This window comes from Pipistrellus hanaki (genome assembly GCF_964339955.1).
Source record: "Pipistrellus hanaki genome assembly, chromosome: 2".
In the NCBI taxonomy this organism is placed as follows: Eukaryota; Metazoa; Chordata; class Mammalia; order Chiroptera; family Vespertilionidae; genus Pipistrellus; species Pipistrellus hanaki.
The window spans coordinates 200,190,067-200,212,871 of record NC_140504.1 but is presented as its reverse complement, the minus strand read 5'-3'; the positions used below and the strand labels follow the sequence as shown (position 1 = coordinate 200,212,871).

Genomic DNA, 22,805 nt, shown 5'->3' with positions numbered 1-22,805 from the left:
ACGCCCCGTACTGGGGATCGAGCCCGCATCCCGGGCCTGTGCCCTGACCGGGAATCAGAAGGTGCTCTCCTGGTTCACGGGACGATGCTCAACCAATGCAGCCTCACCAGCTGGGCTTACTCATCCATTTTAGTGACAGGCTCCCTGACAACTTGGCTCACACACAACCAACTCCTGCTCCTCCGCAAAGACCTTGGGACACTTAGGGCATGTTTCTGGCCTGCTGCATGCAGGGACGTAGTCCACCCCAACTACTCAGTCATAATACTTCTTTTTAAAAAGTCCTGACGGGAGGGTATAGTTTTCATTGATCTTTAGAGAGAGAGTGGAAGGGAGGACATAGGTGGAGGGAGGGAGAGAGGGAGGGAAACATGGATGTAAGAGAGATACGTCCACTGGTTGCCGCTCTCACAAACCCCAACCGTGGTTGTGGATCAATCCTGCAACCGAGGTATGTGCGCCTGACGGGAAAGCAAAGTTGTGCCCCTTTGGTCCTGTGATGCTATCAGCACTGAGCCACACGGGCAGGGCTCACTCATGATCCTTTTTATTTTTTTACAATTTCATTTTAAAAATATATTTTCCTGATTTTCCACAGAGAGTAAGGGAGAGGAATATTGAGCTAGGAATGTCAATGAAGGAGAATCATTGACCAGCTGCCTCCTGTACAACCCCTACCGGGGATGTACCCGCAACCACGTACACACGCCCTTGACTGGAATTGAACCTGGGACCTTGCAGTCCACAGAGCGACGCTCTATCCACTGAGCCAAACCCGTTTCGGATCACTGATGATTCTTGAACTTCTAACAGCCTCTACAGCAGGATGACTTGAACATAATGAAAATGCCTACCTCGCCGAAACCGGTTTGGCTCAGTGGATAGAGCATCAGCTTGTGGACTAAAAGGTCCTGGGTTCGATTCCGGTCAAGGGCATGTACCTTGGTTGCGGGCACATCCCCAGTGGGGGGTGTGCAGAAGGTGGCTGATCTGTGACTCTCTCTCATCGATGTTTCTAACTCTCTATCCCTCTTTTCTTCCTCTCTATAAAAAAATCAATAAAATATATTTTAAAAAGAAAAGGAAAAAGAAAACGTCCACCTCCATTTCATACCCAAACTCCCTCCAAACCAAGGGTCATCGCAGCTCAGATCCCAACACATCCTCTCCTCTGGGTTTGCCCTTCACAACCTTCAGATCAGAGTCTCATCAGAGCAGGCGAGTGGTCTGACTTCCTCAACTCCTCATGTACATGGATGAATGGAAGGGATTCTCCCAGTTCTCACTGAGGATTCAAGTGCAGGGCGGCACCCCTGTTATTTCTGCCCCCACAGCACCACCTGCTGGCCACAGCTCACACCAAAGGAGAAGGGACCCACTATTCAATGCTGGTGCCCCAAGATGGTGTAGCATCTTCAGGGACCAAAGCAGCTTGAAGTGCAGGCCGTCCTCACAGAGGTTAAGGGCTCGGGCCTGTAATCTGTCAGGCCCAGTTCGGAACCCAGCTCCAACACTTGTCCTCATCTTCCCGGCTCTGAACAGGGGACAGGAAGCGTGCCCAGCTCACCTGCAGTTAGACTCAAGGAGACAGATTAGGCGGGTCACCTACAGAAAGGCTGCAGAGCCCAGAAAGCACCATCGCGCGGCTGCGGTTACTAACATCAACCACAGACCTGCTCACTCATGGATCCAACCACAGCTGGATCTGTCAAGCAGTTCTTTCTCAGAAAGTGTTGCTAAAGCAATTAGGCTGATTATAGCTCACTAATCAACTTAGCCAATCACAGGAGTTGACGTGATACATGTCAAAGAGTTTGTAGGGCCAGTATGAAAACCTGAGGCTACAGAACCCTCTAGATAAAACAATGTCAATAAGTCAATAAGCTTCATGATCATTTACCTGCACGTGAGTGTTTCACCTAATTCGCCTCCTGAGAGGCTGGGAATGCAAGCACCAGTCCCCAGACAGTGGGTCCGGGAGCGAACACTTCATGGCTGCCTCTCGAGCCACACGGCAGGACCTGAAGTGGTGACAGCCCCTTGGAACGGCTGGTGCGCCAGTCACACTCACAGGGCGGCTTGTCCCAGGCCCTGGGGCCTGTCGGGTCCTATAACGCCAGCCCCTGGGAGCGCACGAGTCTCAGGGCTGGCCCCGTCTTCAGAAAGCCCTAGTGTCCTTCAGCAAATTGCACTTTCCCAGGGCGCACGTTTGGCGGGTTTACAGGTGAACTAGAGGCCCGGTGCAGAAAATTCGTGCACAGGGGGTGTGTGTCCCCCAGCCCAGCATGCACCCTCTCCAATCTGAAGATGTTGGACTGCCTATCGGGATCAGGCCTAAATGGGCAGTCGGACATCCTTCTCACAATCCAGGATTACTGGCTCCCAACTTCTTGCTTGCCTGCCTTCCTTCCTGATTGCCCCCAACTGCTTCTGCCTGCCAGCCTGATCACCCCCAAACCACTCCCCTGTGAGCCGGATTGATGCCTAACACTCACAACTGCTTTCCCCTGCAGGCTTAGTTTCCCCCAATTGCCCTTTCCTGCAGGCCCAGTCAGCCCCCAACTTCCCTCCTCTGCTGGCCTGGTCACGCCTAACTTCCCTCCCCTACAGTCTTCATTGCCCCCAACTGCCCTCCCTTGCAGACATGGTTGGTCCCTACTACTGTCCCCTGCTGGCCTGATTGCCCACAACTGCCCTCCCTTGCAGACCTGGTCCCTCCCAACTGCCCTCCCCCCCCTGCTGGCCATCTTGTGGTGGCCATCTTGTGTCCACATGGGGTCAGTCATCTTTGACTACAATGGGGCAGTCATTTTGAATGTTTGCGTGAAGGTCAATTTTCATATTATTCATTTATTAGATGAGAGGATTAGACAGGATGGAGGCCTGGTGAATGGGTGGGGCCAGCTGGTTTTCCCAGAAGGGTGCCTCGGACCAGGGTGGTGGTTCCCTTGAGGTGTGAGGTTGCCTGGGCCAGGGGCCTTTTGTGGTTTGCATGCAGGCCACGACCCCTATCAACCCAAGAGGAGGTCCTGGTATCTGCTATTCATTTATCCTCTATAATTGAAACTTTGTAGCCTTGAGCAGAGCCAAGCCTCCTGCTCACTCTGTGGCTGCAACCATTTTTGCTGGGATTTATGCATCTTCTATAATTTCAACTTTGTAGGCATTAGCAGAAGCCAAGACCATGGCAGGCAGAAAGCTTGGTTTTCTCCATTGCCGGAGAAACCCAAGACTTCTGCTCTCTGTGTGGCCGCAGCCACCTTGGTTGGGTTGATTTGCATACTCGATCCTGATAGGATGGTGGGCATGGCTTGCTGGTGTGGCAGAGATACAGTCAATTTGCATATTACTCTTTAATTAGATAGAATAACCAATAAAATTATATTTCCAAGTGAATTTGAAAACTAAACCACATTTAAGGCAATGGCTTTCAGTCGGTTGTAAAATGAACACACCCCACACCCCCCTCCACCACACTGCACCTCTATGAAACCAGGATGCAGTCGGGGCACTCTCCCAGTCACTGTCAGCAAGCTGACAATGCTGACAAAACCGTCACTGCCACCACCCATTCATTTTCTTTTTATGAGCATGAAATGGGGCAGCTCACAGCTGCCAGCCTCTTAGGTCCCAGGAAACGCAAGCAGCACATGCAGCTAGAAAACCCCTGGCACCTCTGGATCATGCCCGCCACAGTCCTAAATGCGCGCCACCTGGTGGGAGGATTCAGGGCCGGGTCAGGGGGAAGGAGAACCCCACCTGCTTTTAGAGGCCCGGGAAGAGCAGAGCCTGAGCCTTGCTGAAGACCCGGCAGATGTCCATGACGTGTTACATGCGTGGGATCTCCCTGCAGAAATGGCTAATCCGAGGCCTGGCACAGACCAGGAACCCCACAAACATACTCTCCTGAGCTTGTCTCTGCGGTAACTGTCGGGAGATCCGCTCTGGATACTCGAGGACCCAGCACAGTGTGCGTGATGGGGAGGCTTCTCATGCTGAAGGTACTAAATGGTTCTGGGACGAAACCACCACAACAGAGACGGGGGTTCACATTCTCTACTTGGGTGTCCACACACGTAAGGGGCCCGACATGGGTGTGTGTGTGCGGAGCACCCCTTTCAGCCTCCAAGCACACGTGTGCACACCCAGCTGGCTTCTCGATGCTTCTGCCCTGCCCACGAGGGAGGCCTGCCATCCTCCCCTTCACTGGCCTCCTGCAGCCAGGCCAGCGCCTCCTACCTTTTGGCAGGGGCCCACTGCCGGTGTCTCTGTCTTCCAGCCAGCCCGAGACTGCTGAGGTGGCCTCCGGGGACCCGGGAGCGCTCTCTGCGGGTGCCTTGGCTTGTACTCTTGAGCCGTGTCTCTGGCGTTGGAAGAATCTGAGCAAGGCTCTGAGTCGACTCCTGCTCTTTCTCCTATTAGAAGCAGAGGTTCAGGACATGCCAACCCTCACTGCCCCTCCAGCCGGGAAAGTGGCCGTTAACTGGGGCTTCAGCACCAGGTTCCCACGAACGTGTGTCACCAGCACCATGATCATCGCATGTGGCCTCATGGCATGGGACACATTTGCAGTTCATGCGCACAGACCCCGGGAGGGGAGAAGCATTCCCGGTGGCAGAAACCCACACTAGCCTCTCGGGAACCAGAACTTCACATGCAGCCTCCACTCTGGGTCCCTGGGAGGCACCGGGACAGGTGCCGTGCTCATCTAGCTGTGCTGGCAATTGTGCATCCAAGGGCCATTTCCATAAGAGCAGGACCTCCTCATTTCCGGCCAGAGCTAATAGTACGTGGGACACGCGGGCAGACTTTGCCCCTTCTCCGCAGTGAGGAATTGGGGCGAGGGGGCAAGAGGGCAGGGCCCAGTGGTCCATTTGGATGAAAAGGAGTGAACACTGACTTGCGTGCCTCAGGGGTTAGAGCACTGGCCCGAGCACCCAAGGGTCAAGGGTTTGATTCTGGGTCAAGGGCATGTACCTGGGTTGTAGATTTATCCCTGGGCCCAGTGGGGGTGTGTGTGGGCTGGCAACCATTGAATGTGTCTCTCTCATATTGAGGTCTCTCTCTCTCTCTTTCCCACCCCCAAGTGATGTTTAAAGAAAATTAAAATAGCCCTAGCCATTTGGGCTCAGTGGATAGAGTGATGGTCTCTGGACTGAAGGGTCCCGGGTTCCATTCTCGTCAAGGGCACATGCCCGGGTTGCAGGCTTAATTCCCCATGTGGGACATACAGGAGGCAGCCAATTAATGATTCTCTCTCACCATTGATGTTTCTCTCTCGCCCTTCCCCTCTGAAAACAATAAAAATGTTTTTCCAAATATACAGACTAGAGGCTCAGTGCACGAATTGGTGCACGGGTGGGTTTGGCCGGCCCAACCCGATACTGGGTCCCATCTGGCCTGGCCTGCCTGGAGGAGGGAACGCAGGCCATTGGCTGGCTGTCAGCATTCCCTGGTCAAACTCCCGGTGAGGGCACAAGTTGCATATTAGCCTTTTATTATAGGGAATAAATAAAATGAAATAAAAATAAATAAATGGAAGCAGTGAACTTAAAGGGTAATCATTGCAGCTAACTTCAAATGGCATTCTCATGTCACAAGAAGAACCGCATCTGGTTCAATCCGGCTCTGCAGCGGAGCAGCACTGTGCTTCCTCAGCTCCCTCCCTTTCCCCACTGATGCTTTGATGTGCTATCCACTCCAGGGCCGGGCAGAGGCTGGGAAATGCTGAGCTTCTGGGATGTCCACAGGAGGCCTTGCGGGATTCATGGCGATTTGACCTCAAGGCTGGGCTGGGGCAGGGGAAGGCCTGCTGGATTGAGCCTGGCAGTCTCAGGGACCAAGCTGGCCCCCCGCTGAGCTGCTGCTCTGCAGAAGGGTACGTGATGGTGAGCCACCCTGAGGCCCAGAGACTCCAGAGGAATGTAGGGAAGCCCAAGAGGGAAGCCTGAAGACCATGGGTGCTGGCCCGGGTGTCCGGGCCACGCTTCCTTCCCCAAACAGAAACATGGCGTTCCAGGTCCTGAAACCTGGAGACACAGCCTGACAGTCCTACTTCAGTGGCCCTAAACCACAGACTCTAGGCCCCTCCCACAGGCTCATGGCCAGCTGCATTCCCCATCCTCCGAGGAGGCCCCCACGGCGGGACAGAAAGAAACTCCGTTCTGTCAGAGCTGGGAGGGACGTGCCCAGAGGGGACCTGCCCCGGAAGGGAAGGTGGGGGCCCACCGAACTGGCCCCAGCTCCAGGTGGCTTTCCCCACTCCTGACAGAGCAGCTCTGTATTCTGAGTTTAAGATACTGCCCCTGAGAACAACTCACATCCCTGCAGCAGGACTCTGGGCGTCTTTTGTTTGTGTCATTGAGTCTTCATCCTCCTCCTCATTTCCTGTAGGCTCGGTCATCAATGAGCCTCTGTAAAGAGTGGAGAAAGAGAAAACGATCTGGTTTTACATGAAATGTGTAAACTGACTTATCGGCCCGGGCTGGGACCTGGCCCACAGGGGCCGGCATTTCCGTGGAACTCAGACATCATGGAGCTCATAACCGTCATGCTCGCCACGTGAAAACACAGGGATAAAGCAAGTGGCATGGGCCCACCGAACTGGCCGCTGCTCCAGGTGACTTTCCCCACGAGTGACAGAGAAGCTCTGTACTTTGAGTTTAAGTTACCGCCGCTGAGAACAACTCACATCCCCGAAGCAGGACTCTGAGCGTCTTTTGTTTGTGTCTTTAAGTCTTCATCCTCCTCCTCCGCATTTCCTGTAGGCTCGGTCATCAATGAGCCTCTGTAAAGAGTGGAGAAAGAGAAAACGATCTGGTTTTACATGAAATGTGTAAACTGACTTATCGGCCCGGGCTGGGACCTGGCCCACAGGGGCCGGCATTTCCGTGGAACTCAGACATCACGGAGCTCATAACCGTCATGCTCGCCACGTGAAAACACAGGGATGAAGCAAGTGGCATGGGCCCACCGAACTGGCCGCTGCTCCAGGTGACTTTCCCCACTGGTGACAGAGAAGCTCTGTACTTTGAGTTTAAGTTACCGCCGCTGAGAACAACTCACATCCCCGAAGCAGGACTCTGAGCGTCTTTTGTTTGTGTCTTTAAGTCTTCATCCTCCTCCTCCGCATTTCCTGTAGGCTCGGTCATCAATGAGCCTCTGTAAAGAGTGGAGAAAGAGAAAACGATCTGGTTTTACATGAAATGTGTAAACTGACTTATCGGCCCGGGCTGGGACCTGGCCCACAGGGGCCAGCATTTCCGTGGGACTCAGACATCACGGAGCTCATAACCGTCATGCTCGCCACGTGAAAACACAGGGATAAAGCAAGTGGCATGGGCCCACCGAACTGGCCGCTGCTCCAGGTGACTTTCCCCACGAGTGACAGAGAAGCTCTGTACTTTGAGTTTAAGTTACCGCCGCTGAGAACAACTCACATCCCCGAAGCAGGACTCTGAGCGTCTTTTGTTTGTGTCTTTAAGTCTTCATCCTCCTCCTCCGCATTTCCTGTAGGCTCGGTCATCAATGAGCCTCTGTAAAGAGTGGAGAAAGAGAAAACGATCTGGTTTTACATGAAATGTGTAAACTGACTTATCGGCCCGGGCTGGGACCTGGCCCACAGGGGCCGGCATTTCCGTGGAACTCAGACATCACGGAGCTCATAACCGTCATGCTCGCCACGTGAAAACACAGGGATGAAGCAAGTGGCGTGGGCCCACCGAACTGGCCCATGCTCCAGGTGGCTTTCCCCACTAGTGACAGAGAAGCTCTGTACTTTGAGTTTAAGTTACTGCCGCTGAGAACAACTCACATCCCCGAAGTAGGACTCTGAGCGTCTTCTGTTTGTGTCTTTAAGTCTTCATGCTCCTCCTCCACATTTCCTGTAGGCTTGGTCATCAATGAGCCTCTGTAAAGAGTGGAGAAAGAGAAAACGATCTGGTTTTACATAAAATGTGTAAACTGACTTATCGGCCCGGGCTGGGACCTGGCCCACAAGGGCTGTCATTTCCCTGGGACTCAGACACCATGGAGCTCATGACCGTCATGCTCGCCACGTGGGGATATGGAGATGGAAGCACGTGGCGTGGGCCTGGGAACCTAACACTTGAGGAGACCTGCTAAAGCCCCAAGGATCAGGCAGTACCTCATCTCATGAGAGCAAGGCCCGAACCATGTGAAACTCAGGATCACAAATCCGTGGGCTTTGACAGCTCACACCCCGGTTTCCTTCCTGGAAAATGAGTCCCCCGGTTTGAGGCAGCAGCTCAGGCTCCTTCGGCCAAAAGGCTGCTCAGGTCCCTCCTAATCCAGGGCTTTTCCGAGAGCTCACCATAAAGTAGGCAGAGTGAAAAGTGATGACTCACAAACCGCTGGGCCTAGGCCCACCAAACCCGCTGGGTTCCCAGCACCCTTGGCTCAGCATCTGCTCTTCCAGTCTGTGTTCTTCTCCTCCCACAGTCGTGCTCCTCGGCCTTATGCTAGAGCGCTTTCCTGTCTGCTTTGACCGACCCCCACCACGAGGAGCACAATCTCACGGAGCACAGGCCCCGCAACCCTCCCTGGGCTGGGAGGACTCCCCTCAGAGAAGCTCAGGAAGCCAGCCAACTCCCTGGCCTCCTGCAGACACTGTCTAATGCAAACACATCATCCCCTGGGTACCAAAGCCCGACGCTTCCAGTTGGCACCTGCCCAACCTCCGCTGGTCATTTGTACCCACTGCGTTACAGAGAGCCAACTCAGGCCACAGTCATTTCTGCCCCAAACTACAATGTGGCTTTCCAGGTAAGCCATCCTGAGTGGGTGGCGAGCCGGCTGGAGCTGAGCTGAAGAATCCGGGAGAACGGTGAAGCAGCACCCTGACCCCGGGGTGCTGGGACAGGACCCTGTAGTCACTGTGACCTTGTCCCTGTCCCTCAGGGCCAGCCATACCCCACCACAAGGAAGGACAGTCCAGCAGCACTAGGACCGAGGGGTGAAGGCCACCCTGGGCCCACCAGATGCCTCTCCGGTTACTTGACTTCCAACCACAAGGTTCCCAGCACCAAGCCTCTCCCTCCTGCCTCATTTCAGGCAGCTCCCTTGGCCTCTAGACCATAAACACTCACTCCTAGTGAATCCCACTCCTTAGCGAGGCATGGACGCCTTCCACATCTCATTGCCCACTGCTCCGGCTTTCCCTCCTGCCACTGGGTGCGCCTTCCCTGCACCCAGAACTCCCCTGCTCCATCTTCACGCCCCTCCCCCCCACGTCCCGCCCCACTGGCTGGCCCTGGCTCCATCTGGGTCAGCAGCAGAACCCCGATGCTCACCACCACGCTTCCTTCTACACCCCCATGGAGCTCCTCACCATCTGTCTGCTGTGCACACATTCTGCTCACATCCCATCACCCCTGCTGGTGCGTGGCCACCGGGTCACAGGTCCTGTGCCCCTCGCAGGGCCTACGCCACAGTCAGGTCCGTGTCATGTCAGCAGAGGGAGGACAATCACGGCACACCCACAACCCCCGTCCAGATCATTCGGGGGAAGTCAGACACAGAAAGAGCTCATCCCGCGATCCTGGATCTCTCCCCTAGGTGCCTCTCTTCACCTCTCATATTTTAAAATATATATATATTTTATTGATTTTTATACAGAGAGGAAGGGAGAGAGATAGAGAGTAAGAAACATCGATGAGAGAGAGTCATTGATCAGCTGCCTCTTGCACACCCCCTACTGGGGATATGCCCGCAACCAAGGTACCTGCCCTCGACCGGAATCGAACCCGGGACCCTTCAGTCCCCAAGCCGACACTCTATCCATTGAGCCAAACTGGTCCCAGCGCCTCTCATATTTTTTAAACGGAGCTTAACTCAAAAGTAGAGGAAGAAGGGGCTGGCAGTGGGCCATGTCTTGAAAGCTAGCAAAATGCAACCACCCATCCTTGCAGAAATCTAGACCATTCCTGGGAAAGGAGAGGCGGGGGCGCTGGGAAGATGGTCTGTCCCCTTGCCCTGCCCTGGGTACACCAGTGAGCCAGGGGGCTCTCTGTCCTGAATGTGGAGGCTGGGCTTGGAGCGGGAAGCCCAGAGCCGTGGGGACAGGCGTCGGTCACCCCACCCCCTTACTTATTCTGAGGCCAGGTCCTCGCATGCTCTTCCAGGAGAGTCTTGCTCAGCTGTTTCAGTGTGTTAGTCTGACTCCGGACTTGCCTTCTTTCCTCCTCCAACTCCTTAGTCAAGAGTGTGAGCGACTGAAACAGAGATCAACAATGTGTCCACCACCACGGCCCCTGTGGCTGCACTGCTGGGAAACTGCTCCCAGAGAAGAAAGGCCACCTGCACAAGAGGGCCTTTTCGGTAGGAGCCACACCCGTCGGCAGGACCAACACAGCCAATGACATGGGGAGGACAAGTGCACCGGCCAAACGGGCGGCCACTGCCCACGTGTGGACGCTGAGCACTGAAACGCAGCCATTCTGAGCTGAGAGGCGCCTAAGTGCAAAATGTACAGCAGGTTCTGGCGACTTCACAGCCATTTTCAAAAGAAACGTAAACTATCTCATTAATGAACTGCCCGGCAGGTGTGGGTCAGTGGGTGGAGAGGCCTCCCAGGTACCAGGAGTTCACTGGTCAGATGCCTATTCAAGCAACACGCCCAGTCGGAGCGTCAATCCCCAGGAGAAAGCCATCACAGATTCTCTCCCCTCACTGATGTTTCCATCCCTCTCGCCCTCTCCCTTCCTCTCTCTGACATCAATAAAACAAATGATGGGCTGGATAGGAATTTTGGGCTGAGGTGGTTCAACTCCTGATCCCGAATAACACCCGGTGGGAGGGGCAGGAAAGCCCAAGATTTGGCTTCAATCAAACGGAGTCCAGACCCACTGCCTCAGAGGTCTGAGGACGGGCCCCCCAGCTCACAAAGGCATCTCGAGAAAATTCAATGCGATGGCACGGGAGCACAGAGCACAGAGCTCAGCCCAGAGGACAGAGAAAACGGCACTTGGCTATTTCCATGCACCGCCCCGACCCTGCAAAAGCAAAGGTCAGGCACTAACCAGTTTAGTGCAGTGGATAGAGCATCGGACCTCGGACTAAAGGGCCCTGGGTTCCTTTCTGGTCAAGGGCATATGCCAAGGGGGTGGGCGGTATCCCCCGCTGGGGTGGTGTAGAAGGCAGCTGAACGATGCTTCTCTGTCATCATTGATGTTTCTATCTCTTTCTTCCTCTCCCTTGTTCTCTCTCAAATCAATAAAAATGTGCTTTAAAAAAGATAACAGCAAAGGTCCGCTGAAAGGTCTTTTCTGACACATCCCCAACAGCCAAGGTGCTTGTGCCCGTTAAACGCCTCTGGCTGCCTCCCGGCCTCTGGGTGACATTCACACACAGTGTTTGGGCACAGACGCCAATGAGGACCCATGCGGACCTGGCTGAGCCCCCGGCTGTCAGCGCAGGCCTCAGGCCCGGTGTCCTGGGGCCGGTGGGCCTCACCTCGCACTGGGCACTGAGCTGTGGCAGATTGATTTCCTTAGACCATTGCTCCACCCTCATCTTGTAGTACTCGTTCTGGAAGATCTGAAAATTCTCCTGCTCATTCTCTAAGGAGGCCTGCAGATCCTCGATCTTGGTGAGAAGCTCCCCCTGCTCCGCCTGCAGCTGCTCGGTCCAGGAGGTCAGTCTGTGGGTAGAGAGCCACAGGGCCCAGGGCTGAGGAGCACTCCCAGCCTCCATCCCAGGGGTGCGCCTCCATCACACCCACCGCCTCTCTGGGCCTCAGGGTGTCCCCTGTAAATGAGGGCTGAGCACAGTCAGCGCTTCTCCAACTGTGTCGCTGGGGTTCTATGTGGCCACCCAGTTGCCCCCTGTGGACTGGGGACACAGGACAGGCAGGCTCGGACACTTCAACAGAGCAGCCTGTGACAGCCCTTCCCATGGAAGGCTTTGCAGAGCCACCTCCTTAGAAAAACGGTTCTTGCACTAAAACACTTTTGGAAAGCATGGAATCAGAACATCGTTGCTCTGAAACTCTGTCTTTGCCAGCTCTTCTCCCCAGGCCAAGTCCCTTTCTGATTTCAACTCCTGACACAAATAAACTGTGAGATTCTGGAGCATTATGTAAAGCTACTGACATCAGCATCATCATCGCCATCATTGTCATAATTACCTGACTGGCTTTCTGGGGCAAAGGGTTATATCTGAAATCTCAATGCCCAGAGGCTCACAGACTCAATATGAACGCAGAGGGACCCTGTTTGGCCCACACAGCTTTGTTATTTAATTTAAATTAGTAAGTTATTTAATATTTTTAAATGTCAAGTTTCACATCAACTCTCAGCTATTTCCCTTCTCAGAGGGTGGGAGAAAGCATAAAGCAAAGGCTTCATGCTTTCTCCCACCCTTTTTAAGCAGGTGTGGCTCCGCAAAGACAGCGTCAACCTGTGTACGGAACCGCCTCGGGTTGGATTCCCAGTCAGGGCCATGCACCTGGCTGAGGGATTGCTCTGTGGCATAGAGGGGTGTGTGCTGTAGGCAGCCAGGAGAAGTATCTCTCACATTGCTGTTTCTCTCTCACCCGCTCCCTTTCTTCCTTTCACTCTCTCTGAAGGGCAGTGCAAAAATTATCCTGAGATGAGGATTAACTTTTTGTTAAAAAGCAGAAACAAAAGGATGACCCAGCAGTGGGGGTCTGCCTCCAGATGACAACCTTCAGAGGGTGTGCATTCTCCAGGAGGCCTGGCCTCCTGCTGACACTCCTCCCCCACCAGCTGGACCCGCCTCCCTCCCTACTCCCCCTCCCTCATCCCCCCCTCCCCCCACAGGCACCTGAGTTTGTAAGTTTGTTGCCCCAATATCTACTCAAACAAGGCTGGGCAAAGGAAGGCTCCCTGTGGTCATGCATCTGGGATGAGATAAGACCTGGATTTGAATCCTGACTGGCCACTACCCCCAGGATTGACCCGAACATCTTAGTTACTCTCTCAGAGCCCCTTTCCTCATCTTTAGGGAGGGGAAAAGGATAATAGCACAGTCAATTCTCACGATTCACAGGATAATGTCCTATGAAGCCACTGTGAGCACTGAGTCAGTGTAACTGCAACTGTCCCAACGTTCCTGGAGTCTCTGGCCACATTTTTGTCAACCAATCAAGAACTAAAGACGCTTTGGTTACTATGCTCACAGCCATCAGCACCATACCTCGGGCCTGAAGGAACCTCAGGTGCTACTTGGATATTGTCCCTGAGGCCCAGTGCAGCTTGCACTTGGGGACACTAGACAGCCCTCAGCACTGCATTCGGGGCCATTTCACACAGCGACATCGCCACGGAAAAGCACGAAAATAGAACCCACGGTCCTCAATGGAGCGCGGAAGGGACGCTCATTTGCAGTGTGAGAGCTGAAACAGGCAGGAGTCAGAGGCCTATTCAACCGCAGCTGCAAATGTGCACATCAGGCGACTCCCGTGTCTCCCCCTCTGGACAGGCCCCTGAGAGGCCACGGGGACCGATGTGGGGGCGACAATGCATGTCAGCCAGCAGGTAAATTCACCCTCAGGGAACGTGAGAATGACACGGAGCGAGCACACGTCCTTCCCGGGATCGCAGGTGTGAGAGGATGAAGTTGCCCTTGCCCGACACAGTCATCACCATCGTCACGTGGGATGGGCGGCCCTCCAACCCTGGACCGCGCTCCATCCCAGTTGTCACTAGTCCTTCCATCCCAGCCACCAGCTGGAGGCCCTTCCCCCGAGACCATCAGCTGTGACCCTAACGGGAAAGGGGGGGAGTGCACCCTAACCAAGGGCCTCACTGGAGCTGAGCTCAGGGGGCGCTCAGAGAGCTGGTGGAATGAAACCCGGCAGATGCCGCTGCAGGGCAGAGGCAGTTACCTGGCCACCTCCTGCTGCAGCCTCTCATTTTCCTGGGTGACCAGGGCATTGGTCTCCTGCTCCCGCAGCAGGGCCTCCTGGACTTCAGTCAGCTGCTTCTGCTGCTCCCCCAGCTTCTCAAGCTGCTTCTCCTCGGCCCCCTGCTGGTTCAGGGGGAAAAGGTGAGGATGCCTCACTGGGTGCAGGCCCCGGGGAGCTACTCACTCCCCATCCCTGCATCCCTGCACCCACACACCCAGTGAGGGGCCAAGAGCAGGGCAAGTGCAGACCCCAAAGGAGCAGGGACCCTTGGGGCAGGCAACACCCAGCCATGCTGAGTGCAGTTCTCCCAGCGCTTAAGGAACTGTGGTGGGACAGCCCAGGGCATGAAGGGACCATCACATGGGGCTACATGAGTCCCGTGTCCTCTCCACACATGGGAACTTTAGGGCAAATGATGCCGGCTCTCTGGATCAGCTCCTTGGTTGCCCTCTTTGATTACATTTAAAACCCTATTTTTTAAAGCACATGGAACCTCAGTAAGGATGCAGAATACATGGACAACACTAACATCTAATTTTCCCTGATATGGACAAAACAACTATCCACCCTGCACAGCCAGCAGCACCTCCTTCTCGCACCCCCAGTCCTGTCCATCAACAACAAGATGGCCTGTGTCCTGGGGAGCCAATACCTGCCCCGGGGCCCTGCCGTGGCTGAGAATTGCTGTTCTGAGCTGCAGCTGAGCTAGGGAACTGGTCACTGGGAATCACTGATCAATGACCAAGACACGGCTGTGATCCTGGACCTCCCCTCCGGCAGGCAGGGGCGCCGGGGTCCTGCGCTCTGAGGGCCTACCTGCGGGGACCTGGGCAGCGTCTGGTTTTCGATGATGTTGAACATGTGCTCCTGTTCTACCTCCAGCTCTTCTTTGACGCTCCACAAGTGCTCATTGGTGTTCTTCGCAATCCGTAGTTGGATCCCCAACTTTGCCACCTGCAGAGCCAAAGACCCAGCCCGTGCCAGTCAGGTCACAAAGTGAACTTGGCTTTAAAGCAAACAGCAAACCTGTCACCCCCTGTCACACCCGGCCTCCGGCTGGCCCATATGTTCCGGACACACACACACACACACACACACACTCAGTTACCTGCTCCCGGAGCTGCCGGTTCTCTTTCATCAGCTCCTCACACTTGCTGTTGCTCTCCTGCAGGGCCTGGGTATCGCCCTGCAGCTCCAGGACTGTGTCCTGAGGGGCCTGGGAATTTTGCCCCAGTGCCAGGGTCACGCTGGAGGCTGAAGAGCAAAGTGGAGTGAGAGCCCCGATCCCGGGGCCTCTGCTCCCTTCTTGACTCCGCCTCGAGACGGTCATTCCTCCGAAAGGGCCATCCCCCTGAAGCCTAGGTCTAAAGACCAGAGACGGCCAGCTGGATGCCCTCTGTTGTTCACAGGGTGCTGTCGCTGTGGGTTGTGGCCCCTCTGCTGGCTCCTCTGGGGTGCATTGGGGAGCCACACAGAGTTTAAGAAGAAAGCAGGTGACCGTGGACAGGCCAATACAAAAGTTCAAGATGCTGGAACTGCTGGAGCCACTTTTTGTCAAGTTCCAACCTGACCATAAAGTCAAGGATTTCAGACACTCACAGAGAAGGCAAACAAATGCTTGGTCTCTGCCAACCCTCAGAGTGGGGTGTTGGGTAGCTCAGTGGGGTGTTGAGTAGCTCAGCTGGCAATGTGGGGGGCATGAAAATTGACCAGTATGTCTGTGGGGGGTAGAGCCTCTAGGGCGCGTGTGCCCAGAACTTACCACCCTTGGGGAGGAGGGGTTCCTAAGCAGCCAGCCCCTGCCCAGGGAGACAGAGCAGACTGCACCCATTGGGAATCAGCCCGGGCTCCTGTGATAGTGCAGGTTAGTGACTGCTGGGGACGGTGCCTCAGTCCCGCACAGACAGATGTAAGACAGCCGCTGGGGGCCAGCGTGCCGTCCTCTGAAGGTTCCTGGGACTGTCTGCATGGGAGCTGAGAAAACTGGCAGCACTTACATTGTAATTCATGTCCTGACTTCAAGGCTGCCAGACCCTTCATGTTCTCCTTGGGGAGCAGGCAGTTGACAGTTCCAAACAGCCCTTGAATCAAACCCCATGGACTTGGGCTGAGGATGGGCTGACCCAGGAGATTCAGAGCCAAGGGCTCAGCTCCCTGGCTGAGGGAGAAGCTGCGGCCAGGCCGGCTCCCCAGCGCCAGGGGCTGCTGCCTACCTTCTGACTCCTGGCCCAGCTCCGCGCTCCGGTGGTCGGACTCGTTGATCCTTAGGCCCTGCTCCGCCTCCAGGGCCATGTTGTCCCCCAGCAGCTCCTCAAGGAACTGCTGGGGGCTCTGTCCAGGCTCCTAGTGCAAGAAGAGGGGTGGGTGAGGATGCGCACCAGGGCACCTTCTGGGCAGGCCCTGCCCCGTGCAGCTGCCCTCCTTCCCCCCGGATGCAGGGCCTCCATGCACCTGCTCACTTCCTAACGCACAGCTGCACAAAAGTGACTCCAACACAGGGCCCAGCTGGGACACCTACAGCCACTTAGACATGCTGCCCCAGTGGTAGGTGATGAAGACACTCGAGGTCAGTGATATCTGAACAAAGTGACGCACAGCACGGAGCTGTAAAGCAAGGATAGGAGGGCGGGCAGCTCTGAGGCCCTTAGCTGGTTTAACATGTCTTGGAAAGGCCATGGGGACCGAAAATCACAGCTTAACACACATGCTAGATGCCAGCAGAGACCCTTTTTGCCACATCAGCCACCTACATCCATCCTTTCAGAAAAGCAACACAGCAGCCAGGCCTTACCTGTGGGTTTTTGTTGTTGTTGTTGTTGTTGTTTAATATCTATACTAATAAAAGGGCAATGTGCTAAATAGACCAGTAGTCTTCTGGACATCCTTCTAGATAAAGCCAAGGTGGTGGGGACTAAAGCACAGGTGTTAGGGTTATCAGGCCGGCAGGGGAGAAAAGGTAGGAGTGATCAAACCGGCAGCAAGGAAGAGGAGTAAGGGAGGGATCAGGCTGGCAGAGGAGCAGTTAAGTGGTGGTCAGGCAGAAAGGCAGGGGAGCAGTTAGGGGCCAGCAGTCCTTGATTGAGAGAGGAATGGCTGACTGCCATAGTAGGCCTAATCCCTGAAAATCAGAGAGCCCCAGGTTGGAGGGTGCAGTCCCAGATTAGAGAGGTGCAGGAGGCCAGGCTGAGGGCCCCCCACCCCGAAGCATGAATTTCATGCACAGAACCTCCAATGTATTTCTTTTAAATATATTTTTATTGATCACGGATAGCAAAGGAGATGGAAAGATAGACACATCAATGATGAGAGAATCACTGACCGCCTGCCTCCCACAGGACACCCCTCGGCATGGAGCTACCACCTGGGCATCACCCCTTCAGCAGGCCCTGTCTGCTTTGAGGGCCTCTGTAGTGCCCACTTAAGCTGCTGAGCTTAGCCGATGACTTTTGGCTGGCAGCAGGCCCCTGTGTTCGCTGGAGCAGAAAATCAGGAAGCACACCACATAAACCTAACACTGCCCCATCTCTGGTACCCTGATGTGAGAGTGTCTGACATGTACAGCCTCACCTGCTTGGATGAGAGGCCTGCTGATAGGTATGGGACTTCACTGAGCCCATTTCCTTAACCAGGAAGGGGTGGGGCTAAGAGCTATCCAGGTTTGAGGGCTGAGCCTAGGCCTCTCAATTCCACAGTCACTCCTCTCATCTGGGCACTGGAAATAAATGGCTATTCGGGCGAGTTGTTGTTAAATACATAGTTCCCTTCTGAACAGGTCACACATGTCCTCTCGAAAAACCAACAGCTCTGGACAGTGTCCTGGAAATGAGGGCTGAGAAACAACAGACAGGACTGTGGGCCTCCGGGTGTCAGGCACATCTGGTGTGGGACGCCAAGGCTGGGCCCTCACAGGCCCCCTCACGGGAGGAGTCCGTGGGGCCTCTTCCTGTCCCAGGGCCCAGCACACAGAGGGGAGCCGTTCCACTCTTTCCTTCATCTGTCCTCTGGCCCAGATCCCTCCCAGAACCACTGTCCTCGGGGGCTGAGTCTCCCCAGTCTGCCTTCTCAGTTTGGGAACACGCATACACCGGATGTGTCGGTTGCTCTCGGTGGGCAGCTTTCCAAGCCTGGCCCCACGCAAGGTTCTAACAGCTGTGAGGGGGCGGTAGCTCCTGCTTTTCCATTTTTTGTTCATTTTACCCCCATGATCCAGCACCCAAGTTTCTTGGTGGAAGGGAAGCCGTGGACCTACTGCCAGTGGGCACGGTTCTAAGCAATGCCTGGCAGTGGGAAGGGTTAGCTCACAGACTCTGGAGTCGCCTGGGCCCCGTGTCTCTGCCCATCCCCAGCCCAGGGCTCGGTGCCTTCTGTCCTTGCTCATTCAATCTTCACAAGAGCTGTGAGGGGGAGGCAGGGAGAGTCCCTTCTTACCCAGGAAGAGGCTCTGCACTCACCGACTGTATGTCCACCGGCTCTTCTCACACCGACTTTTCACACCTGCTCTCCACAAACTGACAGTTCACCAAACTACTCCGCACACTCCAACTCCACAGAAACCCGCTCCGCTCCCACCAACTCCTCACCTACCGACTCCTAACCCTCCTACTCCACGCCTACCCACTCCACAACCACCCACTCTGCACCTAACATTCCACTGTCTCCATGCCCACCATGCCAAACGGCTCTAGGCCCCGCATTCTAAACGGCTCTGCCAGTGGCTCACGCCCTGTGCTAACTGCTTTGGAATACACAAAAATTATGCCAAGCTCCTTACAAAACTTCAGATCTAGCTGGGCACATAAAACATAAAGAAACATAAAGGTTAATTTATACATCCTATATCATTATAAATGGAAACTAACCACTTCATTCTAATATGTCTACCCACGTTTTGAAAAATTACTTTTTTCCTATCAGCCAAATTACAAAGATTTGACCCATTCCATTTAGGCAGTGTTTCCCAAAGTGTGGAACGCGTACCCCCAGGGGAAGGGAAGAGTTTGGTGGGGGTACGTGTTGCACCGGAGTTTGGTGGAGATATGCACTGCACCGTGCTTAGCTGCGCCTAATTCTATGTTCTCACAAGTACATGGGGTACTCAGGGTTATGAAAATTATAGAAGGGGTACACATATGTCAAAAGTTTGGGAAACACTGCTTTAAGGGAGCAACACATTCACTTTATTTTGTGAAGTCTTACCTAGAGAGCTCAGCTCGGGAATTCTTCTCGGGAGTTCAGACATAGAACCCTGAAGTCCACCAGTCAACTGCCTAAAAAACAGTTTGACAGAACACTAACCAATATGTATTTCATACCAAACATGAACAAAGTAATGCTGTATATTTGGAAAATACTTTATTTATTTAAAAATATATCTTTAGCTGAAACCCGCTTGGCTCAGTCCCAGGTTTGATTCCAGTCAAGGGCATGTACCTTGGTTGCAGGCACATCCCCAATAGGTGTGCAAGAGGCAGCTGATCAATGATTCTCTCTAATCGATGTTTCTAACTATCCCTCTCTCTTCCTCTCTATAAAAAATCAAATATATATATATATATATATATATATATATATATATATATATATATTTGATATAAATCAAATAGATATATAAAAATATATATATCTTTATTGAGTTCAAGAGAGAGAAACATCAATGAAGAGAGAAGCATTGAACTACTGCCTCCTGCAAGCCCCATATGGGGATCCAGCCCCCAACCTGGGCATCTGCCCTGACTGTGTATGGATCCGTGATCTCCTGGTTCATAGTTTGATGCTCAATCACTGAGCCATGATGGCCAGACTGGAAAATATTTTAACAATAGGATTTTGTTTATAACTTTCTGTGGAAGGTGTCCTGAATTAGCCCATGCATGAAACACATTTAAAGAACAAATATATAGGTATACTCAGGACAGAATTTAAACATTTAGGCTGCCAATCAATGAGCTAAAAGTATTTTAATTATTTCTAAACTGGTAATGGTTTTACTTGGTTTAATTAAAAAATTTCTTAATTTAAGATGAATTTAAACTGTTTATGTAGATGATATCTTTGGATTTATGATGGGGGGGGGGGAGTACCAATTATCATTTGTATCAATTATTCCACTCCAATAACTGTTATGAACCTGCTGAAAGTGAAACTGACAACCAATGGGTCCAGGCTGCCGGTCACTACTTGAGACAGGATTGACTCATATATGAGCATTGATTCCATTAATGCAGCAGAATGAGAGAACAGCAGGTCACCCAAAAAAGTCTGTTGTACTGTCCTCCATCTCTCTTCCCCAGACACCTCCCCCTCCATAATCCAGCTGCTTATGTTGGGAAGAAGGACAAAGATCCCACAGGAAAGTTGAAATTTCAGGCCTAGGAAAGTAGGCAAGGTACAGTGGTTACAGATTACAGGCAACCAGGCTGTGGAATTGGCAGAGGGCGGGTGGCTCAGGGACCAGATTACAGGCAATGAGGTTGCCAATCTAGGCCTTTCTCAGAAACCAGGGTTCCTGCATTCCCTAATAGCTCCCAGGTCCCAGGGCTTATAACTCTCCGCCAGATTAGAGCATGCTTTTTCTAATCAGAACAGAACAATCACGGTTAGCAGAGCATCATTAATATTCCTTGTAATTATAGCTCTTCTCCAATATTCTACTCCTGCCTCTAACAAAAGAACAACAAAAATCCCACCTAGAGGGGTTACTGTTTCAGAACTACCTCAATCCATTCCTTGTAGAATGGATTGCAAAAATCAGCCTTCATTTGTGGAAAGCATGATGAGATTTAAATTAATGTCCAACAAAATGAAATCTAACATAAAAACAAATGTGTAGATGTAGTGACCTGAACTGAGAATACAGCAAATAACATATAATTTAAAGAATCTTTATATATTAAAAACTATTTCTCTTATATTATGCAAGTAAAGATTTCAAGAACAGTTGAATTGTTGGGCTTACACCAATGAGACAGTAACTGGATGATAAAAATTTAAACTCTTTGCTGCCAATTTTCAGGGCCAACATTTTAGAGAAATTATGCAACATTTATGAACGTAGAGCTATTTTAGGGAAAAGACCTAACAGTGACACAGAAAACAGGATGAGTCCAACTGAAGCCATAGAGTGAGTGCAAGCCTGGCACAGCGAGGAGCGCGATGCCCACATTGCATCTCATTCAATCCACTCAAAGTCACCAAAGGGTTCCATGAACTCCCACTGGCTGAGCTGTCTGTTGGACCTCGGATACGCACAAATCTTAGGACTCATATAAGGTTTTCTTTCCTAAATTTGGTCCCATTACCTGGTGGTGTGGCTCGGTTTGTGGGAGCATCCTCTCTACAGGGAAAGGCTGTGGGTTCAATTCCCGGTCAGGGCACATACCGAGGCTGGGCGTTCCCTCCCAATGAGTGTATGTAGGAGAGGCAACCAACTGATGTTTCTCTCCCACATCAATGCTTTTCTCTCTCTCTCTCTCTCTCTCTCTCTCTCTCTCTCTCTCTCTCTCTCTCTCTCTCTCTCCAATCAGTAAGCATAGCCTCGGGAAAGGATTTAAAGAAAAAAATGGGTCTATTACGTCTTAGAAGGCAATTTTCAAATTTTTAGTTATAAATTCTTAACAAATTCCCCAATAGTTTCAAAGAATATTTTAAAGGAAGTAAACCCGCAATACCATTCCTTTATTTATACAAGCATTTTTACCACCACCTTAGTCTGGTAGGCCTGGCTCAGTGGTAGAGCTTCGACATATGAACCACGAGGTCATGGTTTGATTCCAGGTCAGGGCACATGCCCTGAGTGTGGCACCCATCCCTAGGGTGGGGTGTGCAGGGGGCAGTGAATCAATGATTCTCATCATCAATGTTCCTCCTTCTCCGTCTCCCTTCCTCTCTGAACTCAATATATATAAACTCCCTTAAAAAAATTATTTTTAGGAAGGACAGAGGACTCGCCTGACTGGAGAGCGCAGGCATCCCTGCTGTGGCCCCACGTGAAAATACCTGGGGAGGTGACACAGACAAGCCCCTCTCCTGATAGGCAAACGCGTCTGGTCCTGGTGGGGCCTCTTCCAAAGGCATCATAAGGCTCTATGGTGATGATGCTTCCAAGCTGAGTCAAGCCCCTCAGGCTACGTGTGGGGGTGCTTATTTCACAGGGGCCCCCCTGCAAAGGGGCCACTCACAGGGTCTCACCACAGAAACACAGCTGCCATTGGATCCCTCCGGACGCTTGCTGAGCAGGCCGGGCACCTGACCCACAGCTCCAGCTACCTTCCGCACTTCCACCGTGGGGCCACGTCCACAGGGAACTCAACGTGACTCACCTCCACTCTTAGCAATTTCCTCTGTTTCTCTACCGTCTCAGGTTCACGGCCCGAATCCTCTGTATGACACTGTTCTTTAGAACCAGCAGCCTTTCCAGAATACAGCGAATCTTAAAAACGTAAACAGAAGAAGGAGAGAGCATCATTTCAAACTGTCATCACTTCAACTTGGGAAGAAACAAACAACTCCGCATGTGGCCATCCCTGCTGATAACGCCAATGGTCTCAGGCAGACCATCCCCACTGCAGCCTCTGCAGCCCTTTAACATGAACCCAGCACCGGACCTCCACCAGACCTTCCCCCGGGCCTTGACCACTACCCACAGACCTCCCGTTGTCTGTCCTGCTCCCCTCCTCCCCCCTCCATCCACTGATCCCGCCCTGTGCTCCTCCCGCCTATCCCTGTGCTCTGTCACCCCTCCTCTCCACAGCATTGGTCATTCCTTCCCCATCCTGGCCTGTTCACTTTCTTAACTTTTGAACTGGAAATAATGTCAAACTGAGAGAAAAGTTGCAAGAACAGTACAGAGACCTCCCAGATACCGCTGTCTGAGACGTCTCCAAGTATTCACTGTTTAATCATATAATTCACAGAGAGC

At 52.9% G+C, this 22,805-nt stretch overlaps 1 protein-coding gene across 1 annotated transcript in view; it reads right to left on the bottom strand.

Moving 5' to 3' along the window:
• LOC311616872 (uncharacterized protein) overlaps positions 1-16,565 on the bottom strand; it is a 49,081-nt gene extending 32,516 nt beyond the window's left edge. Inside the window, exons 1-10 of the mRNA XM_084872803.1 lie at positions 16,102-16,565; positions 14,997-15,142; positions 14,705-14,842; positions 13,868-14,007; positions 11,473-11,659; positions 10,108-10,232; positions 7,440-7,535; positions 7,066-7,161; positions 6,692-6,787; positions 6,321-6,413 (exon numbers count right to left, since the gene is read on the bottom strand). Of these exons, the coding sequence (XP_084728929.1) occupies positions 6,321-6,413; positions 6,692-6,787; positions 7,066-7,161; positions 7,440-7,535; positions 10,108-10,232; positions 11,473-11,659; positions 13,868-14,007; positions 14,705-14,842; positions 14,997-15,142; positions 16,102-16,180 (1,196 nt within the window). The 5' untranslated portion in view covers positions 16,181-16,565. The remainder of the gene's footprint in view (positions 1-6,320; positions 6,414-6,691; positions 6,788-7,065; positions 7,162-7,439; positions 7,536-10,107; positions 10,233-11,472; positions 11,660-13,867; positions 14,008-14,704; positions 14,843-14,996; positions 15,143-16,101) is intronic.
• Positions 16,566-22,805: the final 6,240 nt, after the last annotated feature.